The sequence below is a fragment of the Mandrillus leucophaeus genome, unplaced genomic scaffold (assembly GCF_000951045.1).
Source record: "Mandrillus leucophaeus isolate KB7577 unplaced genomic scaffold, Mleu.le_1.0 Scaffold282, whole genome shotgun sequence".
NCBI classification, from domain to species: domain Eukaryota; kingdom Metazoa; phylum Chordata; class Mammalia; order Primates; family Cercopithecidae; genus Mandrillus; species Mandrillus leucophaeus.
In genome coordinates this window covers 1,686,577-1,713,474 of record NW_012102943.1, presented here as the reverse complement: position 1 = coordinate 1,713,474, position 26,898 = coordinate 1,686,577, and the positions used below count along the sequence as shown (strand labels likewise).

Genomic DNA, 26,898 nt, shown 5'->3' with positions numbered 1-26,898 from the left:
GGAGGTTGCTGTGAGCCGAGATCATGCCATTGCACTCCAGCCTGGGCGACAAGAGCTAAACATCTCAGAAAAAAAAAAGATGAAGGGATTCAGTGGGACACAGCGGCTCATGCCTGTAATCTCAGCACTTTGGGAGACAGGCAGGAGGATCACTTGAGCCTAGTTCAAAACCAGCCTGGGTAACACAGTGAGACTGTGTCTCAAAAGAAAAAAAAAAAAAAAATTAGCCAGGTGTGGTAACACACGCCTGTAGTCCCAGCTGCTCAGGAGGCTGAGGTGGCAGGATTGCTTGAGCCCAGGAGGTTGAAGCCGCAGTGAGCCATGATCACACCACTGCACTCCAGCCTGGGCAAGAGCCAGAGCTTCTCTCAAGCAAGATTGAAAAAGGTTGTCCAAGGTGGAAAAAAACTTGTGGAGCAGTCTGTACATCCAAACAGAGGATTATCATTTGGCAATAAAAAAGGAACTTACATGAGACCACACAAAGTAGATTCCACTTAGTCATGCACCAAATAATGTTTCAGTCAACAAAAGACCATACATTCACCAGCGGTCCCATGACTATACTGTATTTTAACTCTACCTTTTCTAAGTTAGGATACACAAATAGTATTGTTATAATTGGCTACAGTATTCAATACAGTAACATGCTGTACCAACTCCAAGCGTAGAATCAACAGGCTGTATTATCTAGGTTTAGTTTGCACAAAATCACCTGACCTTTCTCAGAATGTATCCCGGTCATTAAGCAATGCACAATTGTATATGAAATGCCAACAGGCAAATTTATAGATGGATTGATTGTTCAAGGCAGGCTAAGGAGCATTGCTAATGGGTTTGTTTTGGTGTGGGGGGGGGTAGCAGGACAGGGTGTGAAATGCCCTAAAGCTCATTTTGTTTCATAATCTACAGTACTAGAAATCATTTTATAGGTGAATTGTATGTAAATTACCTCAATAAGGCTGTTACCTACAATGTGTGCAGCTTGAGTCAGAACTCTTATCCTCTTGTAAGCTGTGACCTTTGCCAAGTGACTTCCCATGCTGGTTTTCTTGGCTGTATGATGGGCATAGTTTATCTTTTTCATCAGATTAAGATTCAATGAGATTAACATCTCTAGCAAGGTTTGGCATGTAACAAACACTCATCACAGTAACCCCTTGTCTCAGAACCCATTTATTTGCTTATTCCCTCTGCCTAGAACGCACCATCAAAGACTGAAAGCAGCATCCCCAAAAGTTTTCCCCTCTTGTTGGTTTCTTTCCTCTACAACTGACTACCTCAATGGTCTCATCTCTCCAGCCTGTGACACACAGCATCCTCTCCACTGGGCCTCACTAATCCTACCCAGCCACCAGCCTGTCCTAACCATGGCAGTCACCATCACGGGGCCTTGTGGTAATCCCTTGCAAAACACTGAGTACCATCTGGTGTCACTGGGTACTCAGAGCCGCATGCAAGTTTCCGGAAAGCAAGAACTTTTCTTTTTTATCGCTGATGAAAATAGGACTTGGTGTGTATTTGTGGGGTGACAATCTTTATGTACTTTATGTACTGATGTGGAACAATCTCCAAGATCTGCCAAGTGAAAAAAAGCAAGACACAGTAGAGTGAGCTCCCAGCTTTGCACAGAAGGTGTGGGGGGAGAATGCACACCCACGTGTGTTTATATATGGCATGGGTCTGGAAGGCTCCTCTTCGCTTCAGGCTACACTTGGATCCACAGTTCCCACTCTGACTCTTTAAGAATTGGTCCATTTTTAGAACCAGCATCTCCACTCAAAACGAGGTCTCCAAAGCCTTGGTCTGCTTTAGATGACCAAGGCAACTTAATGCTGCAAGTAGTATGGAAAAGACCCCAAATGTAGCACGAGGATCTCAGCTCTCCTCAGGCTCCTTCTCCCAAGAAGCCAAATAGGAGGAAGAAATCAAATGCCCGAGTAGCCCCTGATGAAGGAGAAAAGACTGGAGTTCAAACAGTTTACACGAAGGCAATTTATTAACAGAAAATATTTTGAGGAGTCTTGTTCACAGACGGCGACCACGGCGACCCCCCTTCCTGCGAGTGCTGTCAGAGGGGATGGGGGTGACGTCCTCTGTGTGGAGGAAGAGAAAGCGTCATTGCCTGGAGCTGGATGGGAAGGGCCCCCAGGCCTCCCTAGACCAATGGCCTAACCAATCAGCAACAGATCCTGCTGCTCCCCAAATGACTCCCCAGTACATAACAGATGGATGTGAAGTGAAGCGGCCCCATCTGCCAGTTCCTCGAATTTCCTGACATGGTCTTAACTCACTTTCCAGAAAGGGAAACAGGCTGAGAGGTGTGCAAGATGTCAGAGGCACAGGAGAAATCCAGCTTCTGACATTTAGCCCACCATCTTCTCTAGAGGAAAAACCCTTTGGACAGGGTAACTGCAACTGTCGCCTTTGCATTAAGTAAACCAATACTGAAAAAAGTCTGAAAAAAATCTTTCAAGGTTGGGTGCAGTGGCTCATGCCTGTAATCCCAGCACTTTGGGCTTTGGGAGACTGAGGCTGGTGGAGCGCCTGAGGCCAGGAGTTCGAGGCCAGCCTGGGCAACATGGTGAAACCCTTCTACCAAAAACAAACAAACAAAAAAAAAGCCAGGTGTGGTGGCACACACCTGTAGTCCCAGCTATTCGGGAGGTTGAGGTGGGGTGGTGGGAGGATTCCTTGGACAGATCTGCCCAGGAGGCAAAATTTACAGTGAGCTGAGATTGTGCCACTGAACTCCAGCCCACACAACACAGTCAGACCCCATCTCAAGAAAACAAAATTATCCTTCAGGTAGGACACGGTAGGAACTTTGGCCTGGGGCGTCAGCGTACGTCTTTACTAACTGCACAGAAACAACGTGCAGGCAAGAACTAATGCCCCCTTCCTAGGAGCTGTAAGGAGCCAGGAAATCACAGGCATGAGTATTAATAATGGAGGCTGGCACCCCCCAACTTCATTTATGGTTGTCATACGGCTGGCATGCCCTACAGATATTTAGTGGGCAGATACCAAAAATGCTGAACATCCTACAACGCAGGAGATGGCACACACAAAATGCTCATTGCAATGCCCTCAAGAACGGAGGAAAGGACAATTCATCTCTTGTCAGTTTTACCGGCACCAGGCAGTGGAGGACAGAGATTCACAAATGAAACAGGACATTCACATCAAGGTGACAGATATTCAGGGAGAGATTTTTAAGTCAGAAGGTGACTCTTGTAGCCTCCCTTAACAAACTTAACTGCCAAAAGCGACCAGACCAGCCGCTGCGCATCCACTGGGCATAGCATGTGCTTTTTGGGGCTGATGCTTCAAAACAGATCCAAGCATTAGCTAGAGGAGGGCACCTACCAATCCGCCCGATCTTCATACCCGAGCGGGCAAGGGCTCTGAGGGCCGACTGGGCCCCAGGTCCAGGGGTCTTGGTCCTAGAAAATGGAGGTTTAAGTTAAGAAAAGCCTTTGGCCAAGTCAATGAAAGATCTCCTTTCTAAGATTCCAACGCCCCGCTAGTTCAGAGGTCTGCAAACTTTCTTTAAAGAGACAGGGCTGGGGACAGTGGTTCACATCTGTAATTCCAGCACCTTGGGAGGCCAAGGCAGGGCGGACTGCTTCAGCTCCGGTGTTCAAGACCAGCCTGAGCAACATGGTGAAACCCCATCTCCACAAAAATACACAATTTAGCCAGCGTGGTGACGCTACTACTAGCAGTCCCGACTACTCGGGAGGCTGAGGTGGGAGGACTGCTTGAGCCTGAAAGGCAGAGACTGCAATAAGCTGAGACAGCACTGCTGCACTCCAGCCTGGGGGAGAGTGAGACCCTGTCTTAAAAAAAAAAAAGAAAAAAGAAAAAAGTCAGACCACTATGGTTCTGTTGTATGTTCTGACCACTGTTTGGCCTGTTCACCTAATAGTCATCTAGTTGCATGCCCCTCCCCCACCACCACTCAAGGCCAGGTCCTTCCCCTCTCCTACAGGACTCCACCTCTTCCCCTCTGACTGTACCTCATGCCACCCTTTCCTTCACAGGTGCCCAGGTTCACCCTCAACATCAAGACCTTTCTTTGCAGTTGTCTCTAGCTGGAATCCCCTCCTTTTGTCCTTCCTTCACTGGAAGAACTCCGGACTCATCGAGACCTTAGTTTAAATTACACTTTATCACCAACTCCTTACTTGTACTTCCCGGCATTTGTCACAAATGAAAAGCACATACTCCCTGGCGCTCTGTTGTTTAAAGTCTGACTCTCCTACCAGCCTAGGTCCCACACAAGGAGGGTAGAGACCATGTCTATGTTTCCTATGTTTCACCCATCACTCTCTTCTAGTACCTGAAACACAGCTCCTGGTATACAGTGGGTGCTCCACACTGAGCTGCTGGGGGTGTACAGAGGAGCCAATTATTAAATATGTATATGACTAAAATATCTTGTTCAAGGTCACAACGAAAAACCCAAACCTCAAATCCAGGTGCTCCAGCACCCAAGCCCAGCAGGTTTTCGACCACCCAGTCATCCCCTCCACGTCTCGTACCTATTTCCTCCTGTGGCCCGGAGTTTGATGTGTAGGGCGGTGATACCCAGCTCCTTGCACCTCTGGGCCACATCCTGGGCAGCCAACATAGCAGCATATGGCGAGGATTCATCTCGGTCTGCCTTCACCTTCATCCCACCAGTCACACGGCAGATGGTTTCTCTGGGGACAAAAGCACAGGGTCATTTCTTCCTTGTCCAAAAAGGAGTGCTTACGATATCCTAATGAGTGAAGAGCACCACAGCTCAGTCATGTTGGAGGATGATGGTCATGGGCTCTGCCCTCATGGAGTTCAGTCCAATGGGGTTGAATGGCCCAATATAGCTAAACTCAGCATTAACATTTTATATATCTACTTCTGCATTTAATCCTTACAATCACTCCACGAGGTAGACACTACTGTCCTCATTTTACATATGAGGAAACCAAAACTCAGAATTTGAGTGATTTCACACAAGTCACAACAACTTGCTAAATGGCAGTCGAACCCACATCCAGAGCTCACTCGCAGTCCACTGCTGCTCCTACAAAGGGAACTAAGGAAAGAAATTCCCAAGAAACCAAGGATTCAATAACCATCACACTATAAGGACAAAGAATGTGTCTCCTCTCTTGTAACCCCTGGGAAATCACAATATTTGTGGGCTAAATGGACAAGCATATTTTCTTACCTGGATAAAACAGCATTTCTTTAGAGAACCCCCTCCACTGCTAGCCCATCCCAGCCATTGCTTTCCTCAGCCTTTTGCCAGCTGGGTGCCTCTCCACCCAGGTACTCACTTGCCAGAAAGGTCAGTGACATGGACAAAAGTGTCATTGAAGGATGCAAAGATATGGCAGACACCAAATACATTCTCTCCTTCAGCCACCTGAGGTCCGAGGCTGATGACCTGTTCTTCCTTCTTTTCCTTCCCCTTTCGAGGTGCCATTTCTGAGTGGAAGGAAAAGAAACTCAAGGTTAACAGACAAAACATTTCCAGAATCCCTTTCCCCCGGCTATTAAAGAAAACCCTAAGTCTTGCTTCATGTCCCTGTCTTCTTCCATCCAGGACTGTGCTATATTTTCTCATCTCTGCCTTACTAAAAGTTCTTTCTCCTTGCACTCGGAGGGGTGTCAACTGTGGCCATATAGCAAAGTACCATGAGAAGTATTCTTTCCCCAGAAACTATCAACAGCGAAGCTCACAGCACCTACAGGATAGAAGCCTAGGGATCTAGCAGCAGATGCCTGAAGGCTGCATCCCAAAAGGCAAGAAGAAACCCAAGACCAATACCTACCCATGTACTGGTAACACCATTCCAAACACCCTTTATGGGGCCAGGGAGCTGCCTGACTCCTACATGAACTCCTCAGCTTAGAATTCAAGGGTCCCTTACCAACACAGCCCTCAAGCCTCTCATCTCCTGTTTTCCTGTGCTCCACCTGATCCCTTCAAAAGCCCAAAATGCAATTGATTTGATACCCACAGCTATTTAGAACTAACTCTTTCACCAACATCAAATATCAAAGGCACTAAAATACATCCAAAAGGCAGGGAAATGGGAAAGACCCATCCCAGAAATCTGATGGGTCTCTGAGACCAAACAACTCTAACCTATTATGGCCTTATAAGTGCAATCGTACTGTCACAGGATCTAAGGGAGGGAGAAACTGACAGGAGGAAGGCAGGTGAGAATGAATGAGAAAGTGGAAGACTAGGACAAGACTGCTTCCTGCCTAAAGACCCAGGCCTTCTGAACCTCCTGGTGTTCAAAACAATTTAACATATTCAGAAGACACTAACGCCAATCGGTATCCTGCAGATGGTGAAGACAGAGTGTCTCAGCCTATGGTCACAGTAAAGACAGTGGCAAAACCAAACCTAGAAACAACGTGTCCTGACTCCCAGCCCAGCACTCTCTGCCTCCTGCCAAGGTGCCTCTACACCACAAATAACTACCCCAGTCTGTCTCAGGTGTTCCTAGACCTCTCCTGTGCCTTCCCTATATAAACTTTAGTATGTGACCACAGTAAGTACTTCAAGTGTAAGTCTTGGGTGTACGAAGTTAACTGTTCCTATCTTCAAATCAGGCTAATGAACACGACGAAGTGCGTTAACTATCGTAAGGAACGCGCCACAGAAGAGAAGACTAAGGTTCTACCCGGAGAAGCATAGAAAGGCTCCAGCAGATCTCAACTATGTAAGCATGAGTATGTTTCAGCATGGTGGCCATTCAGTAAATGCCAATTTGCCGTTTCTCCGTCCCTAACATCCCCTATAGTAATGAGCAGAGTGGTCATCGGGGGTATATAAATGCAGGGCAAGCACACAGCAAACATTGGTGCTGGGCCCTGAGCGCCTAGAACTTGCAACGTGCCCGACTCAGCAACGGAAAGAATTGCCCAGATTTAGAAGCATCCAATACAGGACGAGAATTTTCCCTGCTTTCCTTCTTTGAATGATCACTACAAATCCATGGGATCCGTGCTACTGTTATTCCTATACTGCAGATGAGGAAATGAACGAGATTAGGCGCGGGCCTGCGATAATCAAGAAAAAAGTTGGCGAGATAGGGGTGGGAACCCACGTCTGTCCCGGGTTCCCTCAACTACGCTGTGCCCCTGAAACGAGGCCGTGGCCGTATTGCGGGGCCGAGGCCTTAAAAGGTTGGACCCGCACTCACCCTTACTTCGCAAGCTCCTCCCTGAAGCAAAATCGGCCTTCCGAGACCAGGCGCGAACTCAATCCCGAGTTGGCCAGGATCCAAGTGGGCCAGCCGCGCGTCTCTTGCCCGGCACCTAGCTCAGTTCCCACGGAAAGACCCCAGTCTTTCGTTCCAAGCCCCACAGGGTCCCCTTGCTGCAGGATGCCCCCCGATTGTCGCGCCCGGGCCTCCTACCTGCACGTCGTCTCCAGACTCCAGACCGGAAAGAGAGAGTGGGAGAGGGAGGAGCGACGGGTCACTTCCGTGTCCCGGAAGTATACCTCTGAGGTCACAGGGCGATGTCGGCTCCCGGAAGACGCCGCCATTATTGCTTCCAAAGAGTTTAAGACTCGTCATAGGGAAAGACGGTTTATTACTTAAGGGAGAGCGAAAAGAGGCAGAGTGGCTGGTTGTCGCTGCGAGCGGGTCTGCCTATGCGACAGTACGAAACGGCTACACCCGCGGGGTGAGGTGGGCCTGTATTCCATGACGGCGGTGGCCTGGCTAGACAGACTTCCGCCCTCCTGACTCCCGCCCTGGCAGCCTGGGAGCGGCAGCGCCCCTTGTGTGGAGCAGGGGAATAACAACAACAAAACAGCATTAATTAAAGCCAGGATGGTGCCTGCGTCTAGTCCCAGGTACTTAGGAGGCTGAGGATCGCTTGAGCCGAGTAGTTCGAGGCCAGCCTAGGCAACATAGACGGGGAAAACCACCGTGATCACGTACTTTGTCATACTATATAATGGGAAAAATAAGAATAAATTATTCAATATGTATTTACAGACCGGTCTGGGCTAAACAGTTTATATGCATTGCTTCATTTACTCCTCAAGACATTGTCACATTGTCAAATAGTTTTGATTTCCTTCTTACAGATAAAGGATGTTAACTGAGAGCACACCTTTGCAGACGGTTTGGAATTCTAGCTTCAAAGCCCATGTGTTTAATAGCTACTTCCACATAGCCCTTTAATAACTATATATATTTTTAAAATATTTATATATTTATGTATTTATATATATTTTTATATATGTGTATATATATAGTTATTAGAGGGCTATGTGGAAGTAGCTATTAAATATATATGTATATTGAGATGGAACCTTGCTCTGTGGCCGAGGCTGGAGTGCAGTGGCACAATCTCGGCTGACCGCGACCTCCACCTCCCAGGGGCAAGCGATTCTCCTGCCTCAGCCTCCCGAGTAGCTGGGACTACAGGCGCGTGCCACCACTCCCGGCAAAATTTTTTTTTTTATTTTTAGTAGAGACGGGGTTTTACCGTGTTGACTAGGGTGGTCTCGATTTTCTGACCTCGTGATCCACCCGCCTCGGCCTCCCAAAGTGCTGGGATTACAGGCGTGAGCCATGGTGCCCAGCCTCTAATAACAACATTGAAGGACCTTGAAGGTTTGGGAGAATATGTCGGAGCTGTGGGGAAGGGCCAAGAAGTGTACCTCACAGAGCTAGGCAAGCAGTAGATACATTTTAGCTATATACTATATGTAATATTTATATGGACTATATACAGTATTTTTGGATTACATACTATATAAATATTATAGATATATTTTTTATATATTAATATATCCTGTGGCTGCAGCCTGGGTGACACAGCGAGACCCTGTCTCAAAAAAAAAAAAAAAATTCACTCTGCTAAACTGAGAAACTCATCATACCTTCTTTTTTTTTGAGAGAGTCTGGCTCTTGTTGCCCAGGCTGGAGTGCAGTGATGCCATCTCGGCTTACTGCACCCTCTGCCTCCTGCGTTCAAGTGATTCTCCTGCCTCAGTCTCCCGAGTAGCTGGGATTACAGGTGTGCACCACGTCACCTGGCTAATTTTTGTATTTTTACTAGAGACGGGGGTTCCACCATGTTGTCCAGGCTGGTCTCAAACTCCTGACCTCAGGTGATCCACCCGCCTCAGGCTCCCAAAGGGCTGGGATTAGAGGCATGAGCCATTGCACCCGGCCTCAACATACCTTCTTGTTGCATTGTGTTTCTTCCATGATGAGTGACGTCAGACATCTCTTTACCGATTGTTTTAACCATTTGCATCTGTTCTGTGAAATGTCTGTATTTTTTGAAGGAGAGGACTTTTTTGTTTTAAGTAATGAGCTTCCCAATATGTTAGCAGAGACTGGAGTATTGTGGAGTGAGTTCCACTTTGGTTAAGAGTTGTATTAAACAGACCTCCAAACCTCACATGGTTTCATGGAGGGAGCAGGCGTTGATCTTATGGCTGAAGGCAGCCCACACAATCACCTCAGGACAAATGTTTCCACAGGGAAGCCTTATCTTTATCCCAGAAACCATCAAATTCACTGCTTTCAAACTCCACTTTATTTAATCAACATATTTATTGTTTCTGCAGTTATTAGCTGTGAGTCTTTGGGCAACATTGTAACCTCTCTGGGCTTCAGTTTTCTCATCTGTGAAATAGGGATGATAATAGTATATTTATTTTTTTATTTTTTTATTTTTTGAGACAGAGTCTCGTTCTGTTGCCTTCTCCTGCCTCAGCCTCCCTAGTAGCTGGGTCTACAGGCACACACCACCACGCCTGGCTAGTTTTTTTGGTATTTTTAGTAGAGACAGGGTTTCACCATGTTGGCCAGGCTGATTTTGAACAGACCTCAGGTGATTCACTGTCCCCCCTGCAGTCTTCCAAAGTGCTGAGATTACAGACGTGAACCACCGCACCCAGCCAATAATAGTACATTTTTAAATGTATATTGAAAACTGCAGGGCTCAGTGGCTCACACCTGTAATTCCAACACTGTAGGAGACTGAGGCAGGAGGATCACTTGAGCTCAGGAGTTGGAGACCAGTCTGGGCAACATGGTGAAACACCTTCTCTACAACAAATAGGAAAATTAACCAAGCATGGTGACCTGCGCCTATAATCCCAGCTACTTGGGAGGATCACCTGAGCCTGGGAGGTCAAGGCTGCAGTGAGCTGTGATCACACCACTGCACTCCAGCCTGGGCGATAGTGAGACCCAGTACATATATTTTTTGTTTTTGTTTTTGTTTTTGTTTTTTTTGAGACGGAGTCTCGCTCTGTTGCCCAGACTGGAGTGCAGTGGCCGGATCTCAGCTCACTGCAAGCTCCGCCTCCCGGGTTTACGCCATTCTCCTGCCTCAGCCTCTCGAGTAGCTGGGACTACAGGCGCCCGCCACCTTGCCCGGCTAGTTTTTTGTATTTTTTAGTGGAGACGGGGTTTCACCATGTTAGCCCATGTTGGGATGGTCTCGATCTCCTGACCTCGCGATCCGCCCGTCTCGGCCTCCCAAAGTGCTGGGATTACAGGCTTGAGCCACTGCGCCCGGCCTATATATTTTTAAAATGTATACTGAAAACCTATATCTTTTGTTTTTTGAGACGGAGTCTTACTCCGTTGCCCAGGCTGGAGTGCAGTGGCACAATCTCGGCTCACCACAACCTCCGTCTCCCGGGTTCAAGCAATTCTCCTGCCTCAGCCTCCCAAGTAGCTGAGATTACAAGTGCCCTCCACCACACCCAGATAATTTTTTGTACTTTTAGTAGAGATGGGGTTTCACCATGTTGTCCAGGCTGGTCTTGAACTCCTGACCTCAGGTGATCCACCCACCTTGGCCTCCCAAAGTGCTAGGATTACAGGCATGAGCCACCACACCCAGCTGAAAACCTGTACCTTTATTGGGTGCTTACTCTTTGTCAGGCACTGAGATACAATCATGGCATTTGAACTGAGACTTGAAAGTAAAGTAGGAATTAGCTATGTGAAGGTGTGAAGAATGGTCTGGGCAGGGAGAATAGAATATGCAAAGGCCCTGAGGTGGGTAAGTGTTTGGAGAGCTCAAGGAATTAAAAAATGGCCAGTAGTACTGGGGTGTTGTGAATAAGGGAAGAGGAATGGGGGCTGGGGCTAGAGGGGCAGCCCAGCCACTTTCTGTGGGGCCTCACCTCCCTGTTGCCCTGTCTGTGTTCCCCACCCCACCACACCCCTGCACTGTCAACACTGCCAGCACAGGGGTGTGCTTACCCTCCCCTCTCAGAGCTCACACACTCAGGGAGCACTCACAGAGCACCTAGGATGTGTCTGATGTCGTAAATACTTGGGATACATCAGTGACTAAAACAATGGTCCCTACCCTCTCAAAGTCTACATTCTGGAAGGAAGGGCAGACATAATGTCTAAGTAAGTTTTCTATTATGTTAGAAGGTGGTCAGTCCCATGGAAAGAAGAAAAAGGTGGCTAGGCATAGTGGCTCATGCCTGTAATCCCAGCACTTTGCGAGGTTGAGGTGGGCAGATCACCTGAGGTCAGGAGTTTGAGACCAACCTGGCCAACATGGTGAAACCCCGTCGCTACTAAACATACAAAAATTAGCTGGGGGTGGTGGCAGGTGCCTGTAATCCCAGCTACTTGGGAGGCTGAAGCACAAGAATAGCTTGAACCTAGGAGGCGGAGGTTGCAGTGAGCTGAGATTGTGCCGTTGCACTCCAGCCTGGGCGACAAGAGTGAAACTCTGTCTCAAAGAAAAAAAAAGAAGAAAGAAAAAGTCAGGCAAGGCGAAGGGTACTGAAGGTCTGAGGAAAGGGGCGGGGTGGGTGGCTGAATTAAACAGAGAGGACCAGGCAGCCTTGCTGAGGAGAGATTTGAGCAGAGCTGTGAGGTGGAAGAGGGAGCCAGCCTTGCTGGTATTTAAGGGAAGATGGTTATGGGCAGAGGGAACAGCATGTGCAAAGCGCAGGGGCGGAAGTATGACTGGCATGTTCTAGGGACAGCAAAGAGGCCAGGGTGGCTGGTATGGCGTGAGCCAGGGTGGGCAGGTGAGGAGATGTGATGAGAGGTCATTGAGGGTGGGGAGAGATTGTGTAGACCGTGTAGGCCTTAGAGTTCATTGGCTTTTACTGAGTGGAGCCACTGGAAGGTTTTAAGCAGAGAGTGACAGAACTGACTTCTGTATTAATAGGTGCACTCTGGGTGCTCTGTGGGGAACAGACTCCCAGTGGGGTGGGGATGAGGAGCAAAAGTAGAAGCAGGGGTGAGGGGCAAAAGTAGGAGGTTTTTGCAATAAAGCAAGTGAAAGATATTGGTAGCTGAGATGGAGTAGGCACCGGTAGAGGGAGAAAGAAATCGTTAAGATTTGGTTTTATTTTGAAAATGGGGGCCGATCACTTCTCAATCTTTTGGCTAAGATTGAGTGAAAATGGTGGGTGAGTGCAGTGGTTCACGCCTGTAATCCCAGCACTTTGGGAGGTCAAAGTGGGTGGATCAATTGAGGTCAGGAGTTCGAGATCAGCCTAGCTAATATGGCGAAACCCCATCTCTACTAAAAATACGAAAATTAGCTGGGCGTGGTAGCACACACGTATAATCCCAGCTATTTGGGAGGCTGAGGCATGAGCATCGCTGGAACTCAGGAGGCAGAGATTGAGATCGTACCACTGCACTCCAGCCTGGGGGACAGAGTGAGACTCCGTCTCAAAAAAAAAAAAAAAAAAAAAAGAAAGAAAAAAGAAAAAAGAAAGAGAAAATGGATCCAACAGGATTTACTGATAGATTAGACTAGACATGGGGCACGGGAAAAGAGTGTTATCAAAGATGATTCTAGCATTTATAGCTGGAGGAACCAGAAGAATGGAGTTGCCCTCAGCTGGGGTAGGGAAGGCAGAGGGTGGAGGAGGAGGTTTTTGGGGGAAGATCAGATGCCCACTCGTAGGCCTGAGTTTGAGCTGTTTATTACATATCCAAGGGGAGCTGTCAGAATGACAGCTGGGATAGATGAATCTGGAACTGAGAAGTGGATCAGGGCTGGAGGTGTAAATTTGGGAGTCTCCAGCATACAGATGGTATTTAAAATCACAAGACTGATTTTAATCACGAGTCCCACCAAGGGGCTGCGTGTAGATAAAGAAGAGGCTAAGGACTGAGCGTCGAGAACATGGGGATAAGAGAAGGAGAGAGCCAGGAAAATAAGCCGTGAACAGAAATGGGAGGAGACCAGGAGAGGGCACATCCAGAAGCCAACTGGAGAAATGCAATCAAGGAGAAGGGCGTGTGCACCTGTGCCATCGCACTTAGAGGTCAAGGATAACAAGGGCTGAGGATGACTGTTGGATGTAGCAACATGAAATACTGGGGACTTTGACAAGAGCAGCTTGATTGGGGGGCTGGGTGGGGGAGTGCAAAAATGTGAATGGAGTAAGAGAGGGAGGTGTGGACAGCTTTTTCCAATTTTTTTTTGTATGTATTTATTTAAAGACGGAGTCCCTCTCTGTCGCCAGGCTGGAGTGCAGTGGTGCGATCTAGACTCACTACAACCTCCATCTCCTGGGTTCAAGCAATTCTCGTGCCTCAGCCTCCTGAGTAGCTGGGATTACAGGCACACGCCACCACACCCAGGTATTTTTTGTATTTTTAGTAGAGAATGCTGGCCAGGATGGTCTCAATTTCCTGACCTTGTGATCCGCCCACCTCTGCCTCCCAAACTGTTGGGATTACAGGCATGAGCCAGCACACCTGGCCCAATTATTTTTTTAAAAAAATTTTAGGCCGGGCGCGGTGGCTCAAGCCTGTAATCCCAGCACTTTGGGAGGCCGAGACAGGCGGATCACGAGGTCAGCAGATCGAGACCATCCTGGCTAACACGGTGAAACCCTGTCTCTACTAAAAAATACAAAAAACTAGCTGGGCGAGGTGGCGGGCGCCTGTAGTCCCAGCTACACGGGAGGCTGAGGCAGGAGAATGGTGTAAACCCGGGAGGCGGAGCTTGCAGTGAGCTGAGATCGGGCCACTGCACTCCAGCCTGGGCGACAGAGCAAGACTCCGTCTCAAAAAAAAAAAAAATTTAATTTTGTTATTTTTGAGATGGAGTCTCACTGTGTTGCCCAGGCTGGAGTGCAGTGGTGCAATCTTGGCTCACTGCAACCTCTGCCTCCCAGGTTCAAGCAATTCTCTGCCTCAGCCTCCATGTAGCTGGGATTAGAGGTTTGTACCACTGCACCTGGCTAATTTTTGTATTTTTAGTAGAGATGAGGTTTCACCACATTGGCCAGGCTGGTCTCGAATTCCTGACCTCAAGTGATCCGCCCTCCTCGGCCTCCCAAAGGCTGGGATTACAGGCGTGAGCCACCGTGCCTGGCCCTCATTTTTCTTTAAATACTGAGTCTCCTTATGTTACCCAGGTTGGTCTTGAACTCCTGGGCTCAAGTGGTCCTCCCACCTCGGCCTTCCAAAATGCTGGGATTACAGGAGTGATCCACCATGCACAGTTTCTTCACAGACGGCTCTTGAGTTTTTCTGCAGAGATGTGCCGGGGGCAGATGGAGAATGGCGATGTGGGATCAAGAGGTTCTTTTTTTTCAAGGTTGCATCAGTAACAGATATTTTAACACTGCTGGGAATAGTCTGAAAGTGAAGGAAAAACATGCCGGAGCCCTGACATTGAGCAGGCAATAGGTAAGGGCCTCTGCTGCACATGTGGAAGCATCGGCTTTAGGCAGGAGTGTGGACAGCTCACCTCAGGTGCTAATGAGGAAGGAAGATGGTGGGGGCAAATGTGGCAGCAGGAGCTGGAGAAAGTTCTCATCTGGGAAGTGGAAAGCAAACAGCTTCCTCTCAACAACCATAGGAGGTAGAAAATGTTTAATCCCCCCGTGTTATAACTGAGGACACAAGTAAAAGATCAACAGCTCTAAGTGGGGCACCAGGATCTGGGCCCAAGCAGTCTGACTCCAGAGTCCCAATTCTTGTAACCTCAGGTGCAGGCGTTTTGTAAGTATCTGTTGATTGGATGAAGGAAGAGCAGGGAATTATCCTGGAGCAAGCAGAAGCCAAGCCCTTTCCTGGATCCTCAAGCTCAACCTGGAAGCCCCCGTGCTCCCCATTCTCGGCAGCAGCTCATGCTTTCATTTGTCCAGGAGCTCTATCCCCTCCTCCCCTTGAAGGGTAGTTTGCAAACGGAACAGAGGAAGGGTGGGAAGAAGCTGTGGCTCAGACAGGGTGAGTTTGCTCACCAAGAAACACAGCCAGGAATCAGACACCAACTGTGGCCCAGGTGGTCCTGGGACTTGGAGAGGGGACCTTCTCAAAAGTGTTGGCTGCCATGAAGCTGTCTTGGAGTCATGGGTCTATTGCTGGTCTGAGCCCCAGAACACACGTGAGCTCTGGTCTGCATGTGTAAGTGCGGCACACAAGGGAGAGCGGCGCTGTGTGTGTTGGGGATTAGGCCAGGTGCACACCCTGCAGGGAAGGAGGGGCTACAAAAGGCCTGGAGATGGCTCCCTCTGAAGCAGTGCCCCTCTAGAGACCTGCAGGCTCCGTCTTCCAGGGCTGTAATTCACCTGCTCCCGTGCTCACAGGACTCACACGCTGTCTGCAAGCAACTGATGGGAGCCCCTGTGTGCCCCAGGACCTGTCATCTCAGCCCTCAGCATACAGTGACTGTGTCAGGGCCTGCTGTCAAGGGGCTTTGTCTAGCAGGGAATATGGGCAAGAAACAAGGACAAAGTAAGGAACGGGGGAAACAGAGGGCTCTGGCTTGCTCAGGGGCCGCGCTGGAGGGCCCAAAATGGGAGTAGGAGCCAGCTGGAACAGGAAGAAGAGGGTGGGAGAGAACTCCCAGCTCACAAAACAGCCCGTGGTAAGGTCTTGAATCAAAGGGAAACTGGGATCATTCCAGAATTCGGGAGAAGTCCATGTGCTGAGGGGAGAGGGTGGGTGGGAGGTACGATCAAAGGTTGGGCCTGGGCCTTGGGGGCGGTGGGTGAGAGGTCTCCATCCCTCTGACGCAAGGGAGGCAGATCCTCGGTTTGATCCTGGGCCCAACACTGCCCGGTGAGGAAGGTCCGGGCGGGGTCCCGGGGTGCGGCCCCACCCACGGTGCGTGGAACACACGGGCGGGGAACGCCCGGTCTTCCCGAAGTGCCCTCTAGATGGCGCCAGATCTCCGTGCTGCAGGGGAAGGACCCGCCTCGGCCCGGGCAGGTACACGTGGAGGATGGAGGGTGGGCGGAAGGCGCAGGGTGAGGCGTCTGGGTTTCGAAGCCCAGAAGATGGTTGGAACGTCCTAGGATGTGGTTGTGATGTGGCGACGGCCTTGATGTACATTCTCCCTTTGTGTCCCATTACACCCCGGGAGCTCAGATTGTTACTCACATTTTACTAAGCGAGAAGCTTTAAGTGGGAGGAGGTCAGGGCTGCGCCCAGGTCACTCAGCTGGTTCAGGGTGCAGTAAGTGGACAAAGATGGCACCCGGCCTCCGTGCGCCCCGCCTGCCGCAGGCCAGCTCGCAGAGGACCTGCACTTAGTCCATCCAAAGGGAAGGGCAGGACCCGATGGGCTGGCAGTGCCAGGACATGGATCCCGAGTCATTTATTCATTCAGCGGGTTTATAGAGCACCTACTGTGTGCAAGGCACTAGTGAGCGATAAAGCAATGGATAACACAGACATGGGTCTCCTTCCCCACGGAAGGGACAACCTAATGGGGAGACAGCCGGGCATTGTACAAATAAGCCCGCCAACAACTTTATTATTAGAGATTGTGGTAAGGGCTATGAAGGAAATATGCACACCTGAGAAGGTTCCAAGGTAGGCTCACTATCGAGGTGGGCAGGGCTCAGGCGCAGGGAGGGCTCAAGAGGAGATATAGAAGCTGAGACCTGAAGCTTGAGAGGTGCAGCCATGAGGAGGCCTGGGGGAGCAGCCTTCGGGGCAGAGAGGACAGCCGTGCACAGGCTGCCAAGATTGGGAGGAGCCTGAGGAACTGCAAGGAGGCAGGGCTGGGGCCAGGATCGAGGAGGTGGTAGGGCTATCCCTGAGGGTAGGGGCCAGATCCTCTAGGACTGCTAAGGCCTGCCTTGTCAAGGAATGTAGATTTATTATTATTGTTGTTGTTGTTCTTATTTTGAGACAGGTCTGCTCTGTCGCCCAGGCTGGAGTGCAGTGGTGCGATCTTGGCGCACTGCAACCTCTGCCTCTCGGGTAGTTAGGATTGCAGGCACGTGCCACCACACCCGGCTAATTTTTGCATTTTTAGTAGAGACAGGGTTTCACCATGTTGGCCAGGCTGGTCTCAAACTCCTGACCTCAAAGGATCCACCCTCCCTGGCTTCCCAAAATGTTGGGATTACAGGTGTGAGCTACTGTGCCCCGCCCAGTGTAGATTATATTCTAATTGCATGGGAAGGCAGTGAAGAGCTTTAAGCAGGGAGCCACATGTTCTGATTTGTCTTTAGAAGTCCACTCTGGGCCAGACATGATGGCTTGCACCTGTAATCCCAGCACTTTGGGAGGCTGAGGTGGGAGGATCGCTTGAGCCCAAGGGTTTGAGTCCAGACTGGGCAACATAGCAAGCAAGACCTTGTCTTTACAAAAAATAAAAATAAAATAAATGAAAGTCTACTCTAGCTTTAGAGAATCGGCTGAAGGTGAGCAAGAGGGAGCAGGAGGAGGTGGAGATGGTCATGCTGGTGAGAGGTGACCGGGGGGGCTCATACTGGGATGGCAGCTGTGCAGACGGAGAACAATGGTCAGATCTGAGAGATACTTTGGAAGTAGAATCTGTAGAATTTTCAGATGAATTGGATGCAGGGGTGAGGATGATTGTAGGTTCTAGGTTTGAGCAACGGGTGGATGATGGGGCTATTAACCAAGGTGGGGAGGGCCAGGGGAGGTCACAACTTGGGTGGAGGCTGGAATCAGGCTCAGGCCCTGCTATTTTTGGAGCCTTCTGTGTGATATCTTAGTGGAAGGATGGGGCAAGCAGTTGGAGCTCATTGGAAAGCTCAGGACTGCTGATGCAACTTCAGAAGCCTCTAGGTTGCATTTCATGTCCAGGGATTGGATGAGATCCCTTCACGCAGCCCACAGTCTGGGAGGTAGTGAAGGCCCCATCACTGGAGGTATGCGGGACAGGTTGGCTGATGCCAGTCATGGCCACTAGAGAGAGGAGGCCTCTGTGAGAGGAGGTGGAACAAAATAGACCCTGAGGATGCCAGAGACCAGGACTCGGTGCCCCTGGGACCACACTGAGGAGCTGGACATGCTAGCTCTGTCTCTTTGTCTGATTGAAGCCTCCTCTCCCTTTGGCACCCTTCCCCCACTACCATCTGGCAGGGCCCAGAGACACACAGACCCTGGGGTGGGGTGAGGGGCAGCCTCAGGGATGGGGCTGTAATTTCAGCTGGGGGCAGGGCTCCTGAGTCTCAGCCACCTGGTGTGAGGTTCCTCTTTCCGGCCCCTCCCCATGACTGTCTCGGCTGACAGCCCCACCCCCCACAACTGCAGCTACTCAGTACCTCTCAGGAGGAGGCCCAGCCCAGGGAGCAGCTCCCTGCTGTGTCCCACCTGGAAAGGCATTGAGTCAGGTGGCCCAGCATCCCTGGGGGTGGGGGAGGGAACTGGAGGGGCTGCCAAGCTTAATTAGTAGTTGTGAATCCCCGAAACCTGCATCTAGAGAGGCCCTCCAGACTTTCATCTTCAAAACCTCCCCACCAGCCTGGATGAAAGGGCCAGGGAGGGGCCAGTAAAGTATTAATGGTAATTATTAGTTTCACTAATAAGAAATGGGATTATCACCACGCTCAACAAGTTCTCCCCTCTTTGTCTACCTCTTCTCTCCTTCCTGTCGGCTCCTTTTTTCTTTCCTCTCTTCCACCTCCTTTTTTATTTTTCTCTTTTTTAATTTGTAGAGATGTGGTTGCGCCATGTCGCCCAGGCTGATCTTGAACTCCTGGGCTCAAGCAATCCTGCCTCAGCTTCCCAAAGTGCTGGGATTACAGGCATGAGCCACTGGGCCCGACCCTTCTTTCTTTTCTTTATTTTTCTCCTCTTCTCTAGGCCTTGCCACTTCCATCTGTCCTTGTTTCAAGGCCTGCCCCTCTCGGTTCCCTTGCTGTCTGTTGGGGTGTCGTAGGTACCAGGACATTCGGGGAACACCTGTGCTCATCTGGGTTGCCAAGGGAGAGACATAAGGGTGAGAGAATATTGTTAGGATATTGGTGTCCATTCATTCATTCATTTACTCATTCACTGTTTTATAAATAATAATTATTATTTTATTTATTTTTTGAGACAGAGTCTCTATCCCCCAGGCTAGAGTCCAGTGATGCAATCTTGGCTCACTGCAACCTCCAACTTCCAGGTTCAAGCGATTCTTCTGCTTCAGCCTCCCGAGTAGCTGGGACTGCAGGTGCCTGCCACTACTGGCTAATTTTTGTATTTTATTAGAGGTGGGGTTTCACCATGTTGGCCAGGCTGGTCTCGAACTCCTGACCTCAAATGATCCACCCACCTCGGCCTCCCAAAGTGCTAGGACTGCAGGTGTGAGCCACCGCGCCTGGCCACAAATAATTATTGAATACATACTGTGAGCCAAGCACTGGGTTGGGTGCTGAGGATTCGGTGCTGAATAGGACAGATAGCAGGGAAGTTGGACAGTAAACAGTAAACTGACAAATAGACATAAGGTCACAGATTGTGGTGCAAACTATAAAGGGAATAAATTGCAGACAGGATGGAGAGCTGTGTGGGTGGCTACTTTAGGCTGGGGCACCAGGAAGGTGACATTTCAGCAGAGACCTGAATCATAAGGACTCAGTTATGAGGGAAGATTGGGAAAGGGTTCCTGACAGGAAGAACAGTCTTCGCAAAAGCCCTGAGCTTAGCATGAGGATGTGAAAGGAGGAGAAAGTGGCTGGGGGTAACGGGGAGAACCAGGGGGAGAGAGAGTGAGATGAGCTGGGGACAGGGCTGGCACCACAGGCCTGTGACCTTTACAGTTGCACAGGGCCCATGCTTGGTTGAATGCACTGTAGTTGCTGTCCTGAAATTCTTTTTTTTTTTTTTTTTTGAGACGGAGTCTCGCTGTGTCGCCCAGGCTGGTGAGTGCGGTGGCGTGATCTCTGCTCACTGCAACCTCCGCCTCACAGGTTTGAGTGATTCTCCTGCTTCAGCCTTCTGAGTAGCTGGGACTACAGGCGCATGCCACCATGTCCAGTTTTGTATTTTTTGTAGAGATGGGGTTTCAGTATGTTGGCCAGGCTGGTCTTAAACTCCAGACCTCAGGTGATCTGCCTGCCTTGGCCTCCCAAAGTGCTGGGATTACAGGTGTGAGCCACTGCACCAGGCCTTGAAATTTTTAATAATGATGGAACAAAGGCTTCTACATTTTTATTTTGCACTTGGACCCTGCAAATTATGTAGCTTGCCATGGTTGGGAGGTTGGCAAAATAACTGGGTGTCTGTGTGTGGAGATGTGAAGGCTGCTTGGCTGGTATTGAGTGAATGAATGAATCTGCTTTTGCAGAGTTCATCTGTGAGACTGTCAGAGGGCCACCTTTGCCTAGACCAGGGGCTGCTGCTGTGCAGAGAGGGGTCACACTCAGACATGGCCCCAGAGTGCCCCCCAAATCCTGCAGTAGCTGTTAGATTCTCCAGGGCCCACTGCCTGCAGGGTTCCCAGGGCTGTGTGCACCAGGCCTAAAGCAGCACCACGAACAGGTGGGTGAAGTCAGGCTTACCCCAACCCCTGCACTGGGAAACAGTAACTCCTCCACCTGAGGTGGAATCTTGCCTGTGAAGCCTCAGACTTTAGAGCCAGACAAACTTGAGTTCAAATCTGGCTTTCACATTCTGATTAGTGGATGTGACAAGTGTACTTTGTGCAGGTAATTTGCTTCTCTGAGCCTCAGTTTCCTCATCTGTAAAATAGAGATCACTACTTCTTAGAGTTGTTGAGAGGATTAAATGAGGTAATAAGAGGAAAGCTTTTGGCACAGTCAGAACTTAGAAAATATTTGCAATAATAATAGTATTATGGTGGCTCACGCCTGTAATCCCAGCACTTTGGGAGGTCGAGGTGGGTGGATCACCTGAGGTCAGGAGTTCAAGACCAGGCTGGCCAACATGGTGAAACCCCATCTCTACTAAAAATACAAAAATTAGCCAGGTGTGGTGGCAGGATTAGCTGAGATTGTGCCACTACACTCCAGCCTGGGCAATAGTGCAAGACTCTGCAAAAAAAAAAAAAAAAGTATTCTTTTTTTTTTTTTTTTGAGACGGAGTCTTGCTCTGTCGCCCAGGCTGGAGTGCAGTGGCCAGATCTCAGCTCGCTGCAAGCTCCGCCTCCCGGGTTCACGCCATTCTCCTGCCTCAGCCTCCCGAGTAGCTGGGACCACAGGCGCCGCCACCTCGCCCGGCTAATTTTTTGTGTTTTTAGTAGAGACGGGGTTTCGCCGTGTTAGCCAGGATGGTCTCGATCTCCTGACCTTGTGATCCGCCCGTCTCGGCCTCCCAAAGTGCTGGGATTACAGGCTTGAGCCACTGCGCCCGGCCAAAAAAAGTATTCTTACACAATCTTTGCAGAATTGGATAAACATTTGCTTTTGCCCCTAAATGTCTACATAGTCATGAACAGGTCACTAAATGCTCCTGAGCCTGTTTCCTCTTCTGTTCAATTGGGATGATAACAAGCTAACCCCTCTCTAACAGGCATGGCTGGGGATGAACCAACTGTATCACTGTGGAGCTTCTTTGTAAATTGATGTGCAGGTGTGGGCTGCTTACACATTCCAGACCCACCCATATCTCTCCCATCTTAGGGCAGGCTTTCTCCAAATCTGCCCACCCGGAAAGAAAAGCACCCTTCAGTTCTTGGCAGTCTCTGGATTCCCAGCCCTGAGTTGCTGCTGTCACACTGGGAAGTCAGCCTGGAAGTGAAATTGAGTTCAAGGTCCCTGGTTAGGCAAAAAAGAGGCTGGTCTAGAAGTTGGAGTAGGGGAGGGGGAGGATGAGCTGAGTGAGGACAAAGGAGCTGGAGCCAAAATCCCTGTTGGCCTTGCTTCCTGCCTCAGAATGAGGCAGGAAGCAACCAGAAAGCTGCAGAGAATTAGTCTCTGACAAAGGACCTGAGCAACAGTCTCAGGCTGGGCAGAGCCTCCACTTCATCTGCCACATATACTCCCCAAGGCTGATTTGCAGGAGCCTCTAAGACCATTGGGAAGCCCTAAGCAGCACCAACTTGAGAAAGGGAGTCTCACCCCACAGGAGTCCTTGGCGGAGAAACAGGGAAGCCAGGAAGGGGAGGCTAAAAGCCCCCAGAGCTGGGGGGTGGTGGCTCATGCCTGTAATCCCAGCACTTTGGGAGGCCGAGGCTGGTGGATCTCTTGAGGTCAGAGTTCAAGACCAGCCTGGCCAACATGGTAAAACCTCGTCTCTACTAAAAATTACAAAAATTAGCCAGGCATGGTAATGGGCGCCTGTAATCCCAGCTAGGGGGGCTGAGGCAGGAGAATTGCTTGAACCCAGGAGGCGGAGGTTGCAGTGAGCTAAGATCATGCCTCTGCACTCAAACCTCAGCAAGAGGGCAAGACTTCATGTTAAATAAAAATAAAAGCCCCAAGAGCCATCCCAGAGCAAGGAACAGGGACTCTGGGGTCAGGCTGCTTGGGTCCAAGTCTAGGCTCTGCCACAACTAGCAGTGTGACCTCAGGGCTCTGTGGCCTCTCCATGCCTCAGTGTTCCTCATCTGTAGTCTGGGGATAATAGTCATAGCTCCTTAGAGTGCTGCTGGGAAAACCGAGTGCTCTGCAGTTCCCAGCAAAGCCGGATGCGTAGTGAGTGCTTTAGAGAGGTTAATTATGGAGCACCGGGCGCAGTGGCTCACACCTGTAATCCCAGCCCTTTGGGAGGCTGAGGCGGGCGGATCATGAGGTCAGGAGATCAAGACTATCCTGGATAACATGGTGAAACCCCATCTCTACTAAATATACAAAAAACTAGCTGGGCGTGGTGGCGGGCGCCTGTAGTCCCAGATACTCAGGAGGCTGAGGCAGGAGAATGGCATGAACCCGGGAGGCGGAGCTTGCAGTGAGCTGAGATAGCACCACTGCACTCCAGCCTGGGCGACAGAGCGAGACTCCATCTCAAAAAAAAAAAAAGGGCCACCCAACAGGTTGTGTCAGTCTGCTGGGTCTCCTGATAGATGGGTTCAAAGCCTTTCCTTATATTTTGGGCTGGCAGCATTCATTCATTCGTTTATTCAATAATCATTTATGGAGCATATTTATGACAGCAAAGAGTGGCAGGTGGGGGGCCCTAGGACCTGATTGGTTCCCAGAGGGGCATTTGAGTGAGAACTAGCATTTATTCAGCAACTATAGGCTTAGCTTATATGCACTGAGATTCTCACCAGAAATGGGCATTGCCCATGTAGAGGGGGGAGACCAGGTGGAGCCACAGACACGGGGCCACATAGCCACTTAGTAGCAACCCTGGGGACTTGAGTCCAGGCCGTCTCACTCCAAAGCTTGTGCTTTTTCAAATCTAGATTCCAGGGCTGTCTTCCTGCTGTGCCCCCCATCTCCCTTCCCAAACCAGACTTTGGCTGAGCTAGATCCCTAGAGGCCAAAGGCCAGGCTGTTTTCTGTTGCCCTCTGTGGCAGGATCTCTGTCATTTCCTTCCCAGTTCTCCTGACCATGTGGAACAACCTTGGGGTTTTCCTCTGAGGGGAAACCCAGCCTGGAAGCATCCCATGGAAAATGTGGCTGTCACTGACCTCTGATGTTTGTCTCTTCGGCCGCCAAGGGTCTGGGTGCCTGGGAGCACAGCAAGGTGGAGGGCTTCCTCAATGGGCAATGCCCACGACTCTCAGGAGCTTAGACTCGGCCTCCCTCTGGCTCTGTAGCCTGGAACAAGTCATAGCCCCTCTCTGGGCCTCAGTTTCCCCACCTGTAAAAAGGGGACTAGGCCAGGCATGGTGGTTCATGCCTATAATCCCAACACTTTGGGAGGCTGAGACAGGAGCATTGCTGAAGCCCAGGAGTTCAAGACCAGCCTGGGCAACATAGTGAGTCCCTGTCTCTACAAAAATTTTCAAAATTAGCTGGGTGTGGTGGCTTACACCTATAGTCCAAATTACTTGGGAGGCTGAGGTGGGAGGATCGCTTGAGCCCAGGAGGTTGAGGCTGCAGTGAGCTGTGATGGCATCACTGTACTTCAGTCTGGGTGACAGAGTGAGACCTTGTCTAAAAAAAAAAAAAGAAGAAGAGGGATGGCATGGAGTTGAGCAGTAGCAAAGTTCTCACACTTGCCCTCTGCCCTCTGGCTGGGAGTTTATGTGCTGACGTCAAGTCCCCCTGTCTTCTTTTCCTCTTGGGTGCTTGTGAAGTTAAAATGGGACTGTGGCTACAAAAGGGTTTTGGAATGGAATCCAGAGCTGGAGAGCAGAGCAGATGTAGAAGGAAGCTGATGATTGTTGACTGAGACCCTCAGCACTCAGCTCCAGCTTCATCACACCTCACCCAGGCTGCTGCCTGTGGCCCAGCACCCATTCCCCAGACCGTCTGCAGGACCCATGGTTCCGGGCCAAGGGAGAGCCTGGAGCAAGGTTCTAACCAGGAGGTTTCTGAGCCTGGCATGGGCATCCTGCTACGGTATGAATCTTTGTGTGCCTCCCAAATCCATGTTAAAATCCTAACTCCCAAGGTGATGATGTTAAAAGGTGGGATCTTTGGGAGGTGATTAGGTCACAAGGGCAGAGCTCTCATAAGTGGGATTAGTGCCTTTATGGAATAGGCCCGGGAGAACTCATTCACCCCTTCCACCATGTGAGGATGCAGTGAGAGGGTGCCATCTACAAATGGGGAAGCCAGCCCTTACCAGACACCAAATCTGCCACAGCCTTCATCTCGGACTTCCCAGCCTTCAGAATGGTGAGAAACAGGCTGGGTGCAGTGGCTTACACTTGTAATCCCAGCACTCTGGGAGGCCGAGGTGGGCGGATCACTTGAGGTCAGGAGTTGAGACCAGCCTGACCAACATGGCAAAAACCTGTCTCCACTAAAAATACAAAAAAAAATTTAGGTGTGGTGGTGCATACCTGTAATCCCAGCTGCTCGGAAGGCTGAGGCACAAGAATTGCCTGAACCCAGGAGGCGGAGGTTGTAGTGAGCTGAGATTGCGCCACTGCACTCCAGCCTGGGTGACAGAGCAATACTCTGTCTCAAAAGCAGAAGAAAAGAAAAAAGAATAGTGAGAAACAATGTCTGTTGTTTGAAAACGACCCAGTCTATTTTGTTACAGCAGCCCAGACCATAAGACACGAAGACATATCCCAAAGCCGAGAAGTCACCCACCTGGACACAACAGCTATGGGGGGCCTTCCTGCAGCCTCCCTGACGTCCACCATGCCGGGTTTGTGCCTCGACTTCCTCACAAGTGGGGATGGGAGAAGGAGCTTGGGAGTAGGAAGAGAAGCCTGCGGCTACCTGGAGGACATTCCTTCTGGCAGAGCACGACACTCACCTTGTGCCTAACTCAGGAAACCCCTTCTGTTCTTGGGTCTCAGTTTCCCCATGTGCACTGTGAAAGGAGCCATCACATGTCCTCACAGAGCCCTTCTGGCTCTCCAAGCCCCGGGCCGCGGGCCTCTGACTTCTGCCCTCCCCAGGCTCCTGAGGGATCCAGCCTTAAGCAAATGGAGATCAGTTCCATCCTCGGGAGATTCCATCTGGGGTTTCGACTCCCCTGCTCCATCTGCTACTGCTGCCCCCAGATGCCCCAGAGTGGACAGAAACCAAGGGAAGGAGGCAGGGGCACACCCCCTCCCCAGGAGGACTGGAAGGCAGGAGCCTCACTTCCAGGCACACACGGATGGAGAGGTGCCATGCTGGAGGGATGGCGGGAGAGGCAGTTCTGCAAGGATCATGCCCATCCCCTCTCCCACAGGCTGGCCAGATGGTGGGGGCAGCCAAGGAGGGCTCCTTGCTCCCACCCCACCCCACGGGCTCTATAGGGATCTGGATTTCTTTCCATACAAAACATGTGTGGGTAGAAGCCTTTAAATGCAGATTTGGGGCTCATGAAACATTTTATTATTTCTAATTTTTTTTGTTGTTTATTTTTACTTTAAGTTCTGGGATACATGTGTAGAACATGTATACCTGTGTAACCCGGTTTGTTACATAGGTATACGTGTGCCATGGTGGTTTGCTGCACCTATCAACCTGTCACCTAGGTTTTAAGACCCACATGCATTAGCAATTTGTCCTGATGCTCTCCCTCCCCCTACTCCCCACCTCCCAACCCCCAACTACAGGTCCCAGTGTGTGTTTTTCCCCTCCTTGTGTTCATGTGTTCTCATCGTTCAACTCCCACTTATGAGAACATGTGGTGTTCGGTTTTCTGTTCCTGTATTAGTTTGCTGAGGATGATGGCTTCCAGCTCCATCCACGTCCCTGCAAAGGACATGATCTCATAATGCTTTTACACTGCTGGTGGGAATGTAAATTAGTTCAACCATTGTGGAAGACAGGAATCATCCTCAAGGATCTAGAACCAGAAATACCATTTGAGCCAGCAATCCCATTACTGGGTATATACCCAAAGGAATATAAATGATTCTATTATAGGCCAGGCACAATGGCTCATGCCTGTAATCCCAACACTTTGGGAGGCCTAGGCAGGCGGATCACCTGAGGTCAGGAGTTCAGGACTGGCCTGGTCAACATGGTGAAACCCCATCTCTAATAAAAATACAAAAATTAGCCAGGCCTAGTGGTGTGCATCTGTAATCCCAACTACTTGGGAGACTAACGCAGAAGAATCACTTGAACCCAGGAGGTAGAAGTTGCAGTGAGCCGAGATTGCACCATTGCACGCCAGCCTGGGTGAC

At 50.1% G+C, this 26,898-nt stretch overlaps 1 protein-coding gene across 5 annotated transcripts; it reads right to left on the bottom strand.

The window, feature by feature from the left end:
- Positions 1-1,518: 1,518 nt before the first annotated feature.
- RPS14 (ribosomal protein S14) lies at positions 1,519-25,867 on the bottom strand. 5 transcript variants are annotated; one of them, XM_011985334.1, is made up of 6 exons: positions 25,862-25,867; positions 7,428-7,445; positions 5,328-5,478; positions 4,548-4,709; positions 3,370-3,446; positions 1,975-2,096 (listed from the first exon to the last, which is right to left on the bottom strand). In XM_011985334.1, the coding sequence occupies exons 3-6, from the start codon at positions 5,474-5,476 to the stop codon at positions 2,029-2,031; spliced, it is 456 nt and encodes a 151-aa protein (XP_011840724.1). In that variant the 5' UTR covers positions 5,477-5,478; positions 7,428-7,445; positions 25,862-25,867; the 3' UTR covers positions 1,975-2,028. The 5 variants fall into 5 exon arrangements, with proteins under 5 accessions (XP_011840723.1, XP_011840724.1, XP_011840725.1 ...); XM_011985333.1 differs by lacking the exon at positions 25,862-25,867 and having other exon boundaries at positions 1,519-2,094; positions 3,366-3,446; positions 7,428-7,458; XM_011985335.1 differs by lacking the exon at positions 25,862-25,867 and having other exon boundaries at positions 7,212-7,481.
- Between the last annotated feature and the right edge of the window lie 1,031 nt (positions 25,868-26,898).

What these genes read in the sequence shown, in the direction of transcription:
- RPS14 (XM_011985333.1), bottom strand. Translation starts at nt 5,476, where the DNA reads ATGGCACCTCGAAAGGGGAAGGAAAAGAAGGAAGAACAGGTCATCAGC. An exon ending in GTCACTGACCTTTCTGGCAA is followed by an intron (nt 4,710 to 5,327) that starts GTGAGTACCTGG and finishes TTTTGTCCCCAG; the next exon opens with AGAAACCATCTGCCGTGTGA. An exon ending in CGGGCCACAGGAGGAAATAG is followed by an intron (nt 3,447 to 4,547) that starts GTACGAGACGTG and finishes TCCATTTTCTAG; the next exon opens with GACCAAGACCCCTGGACCTG.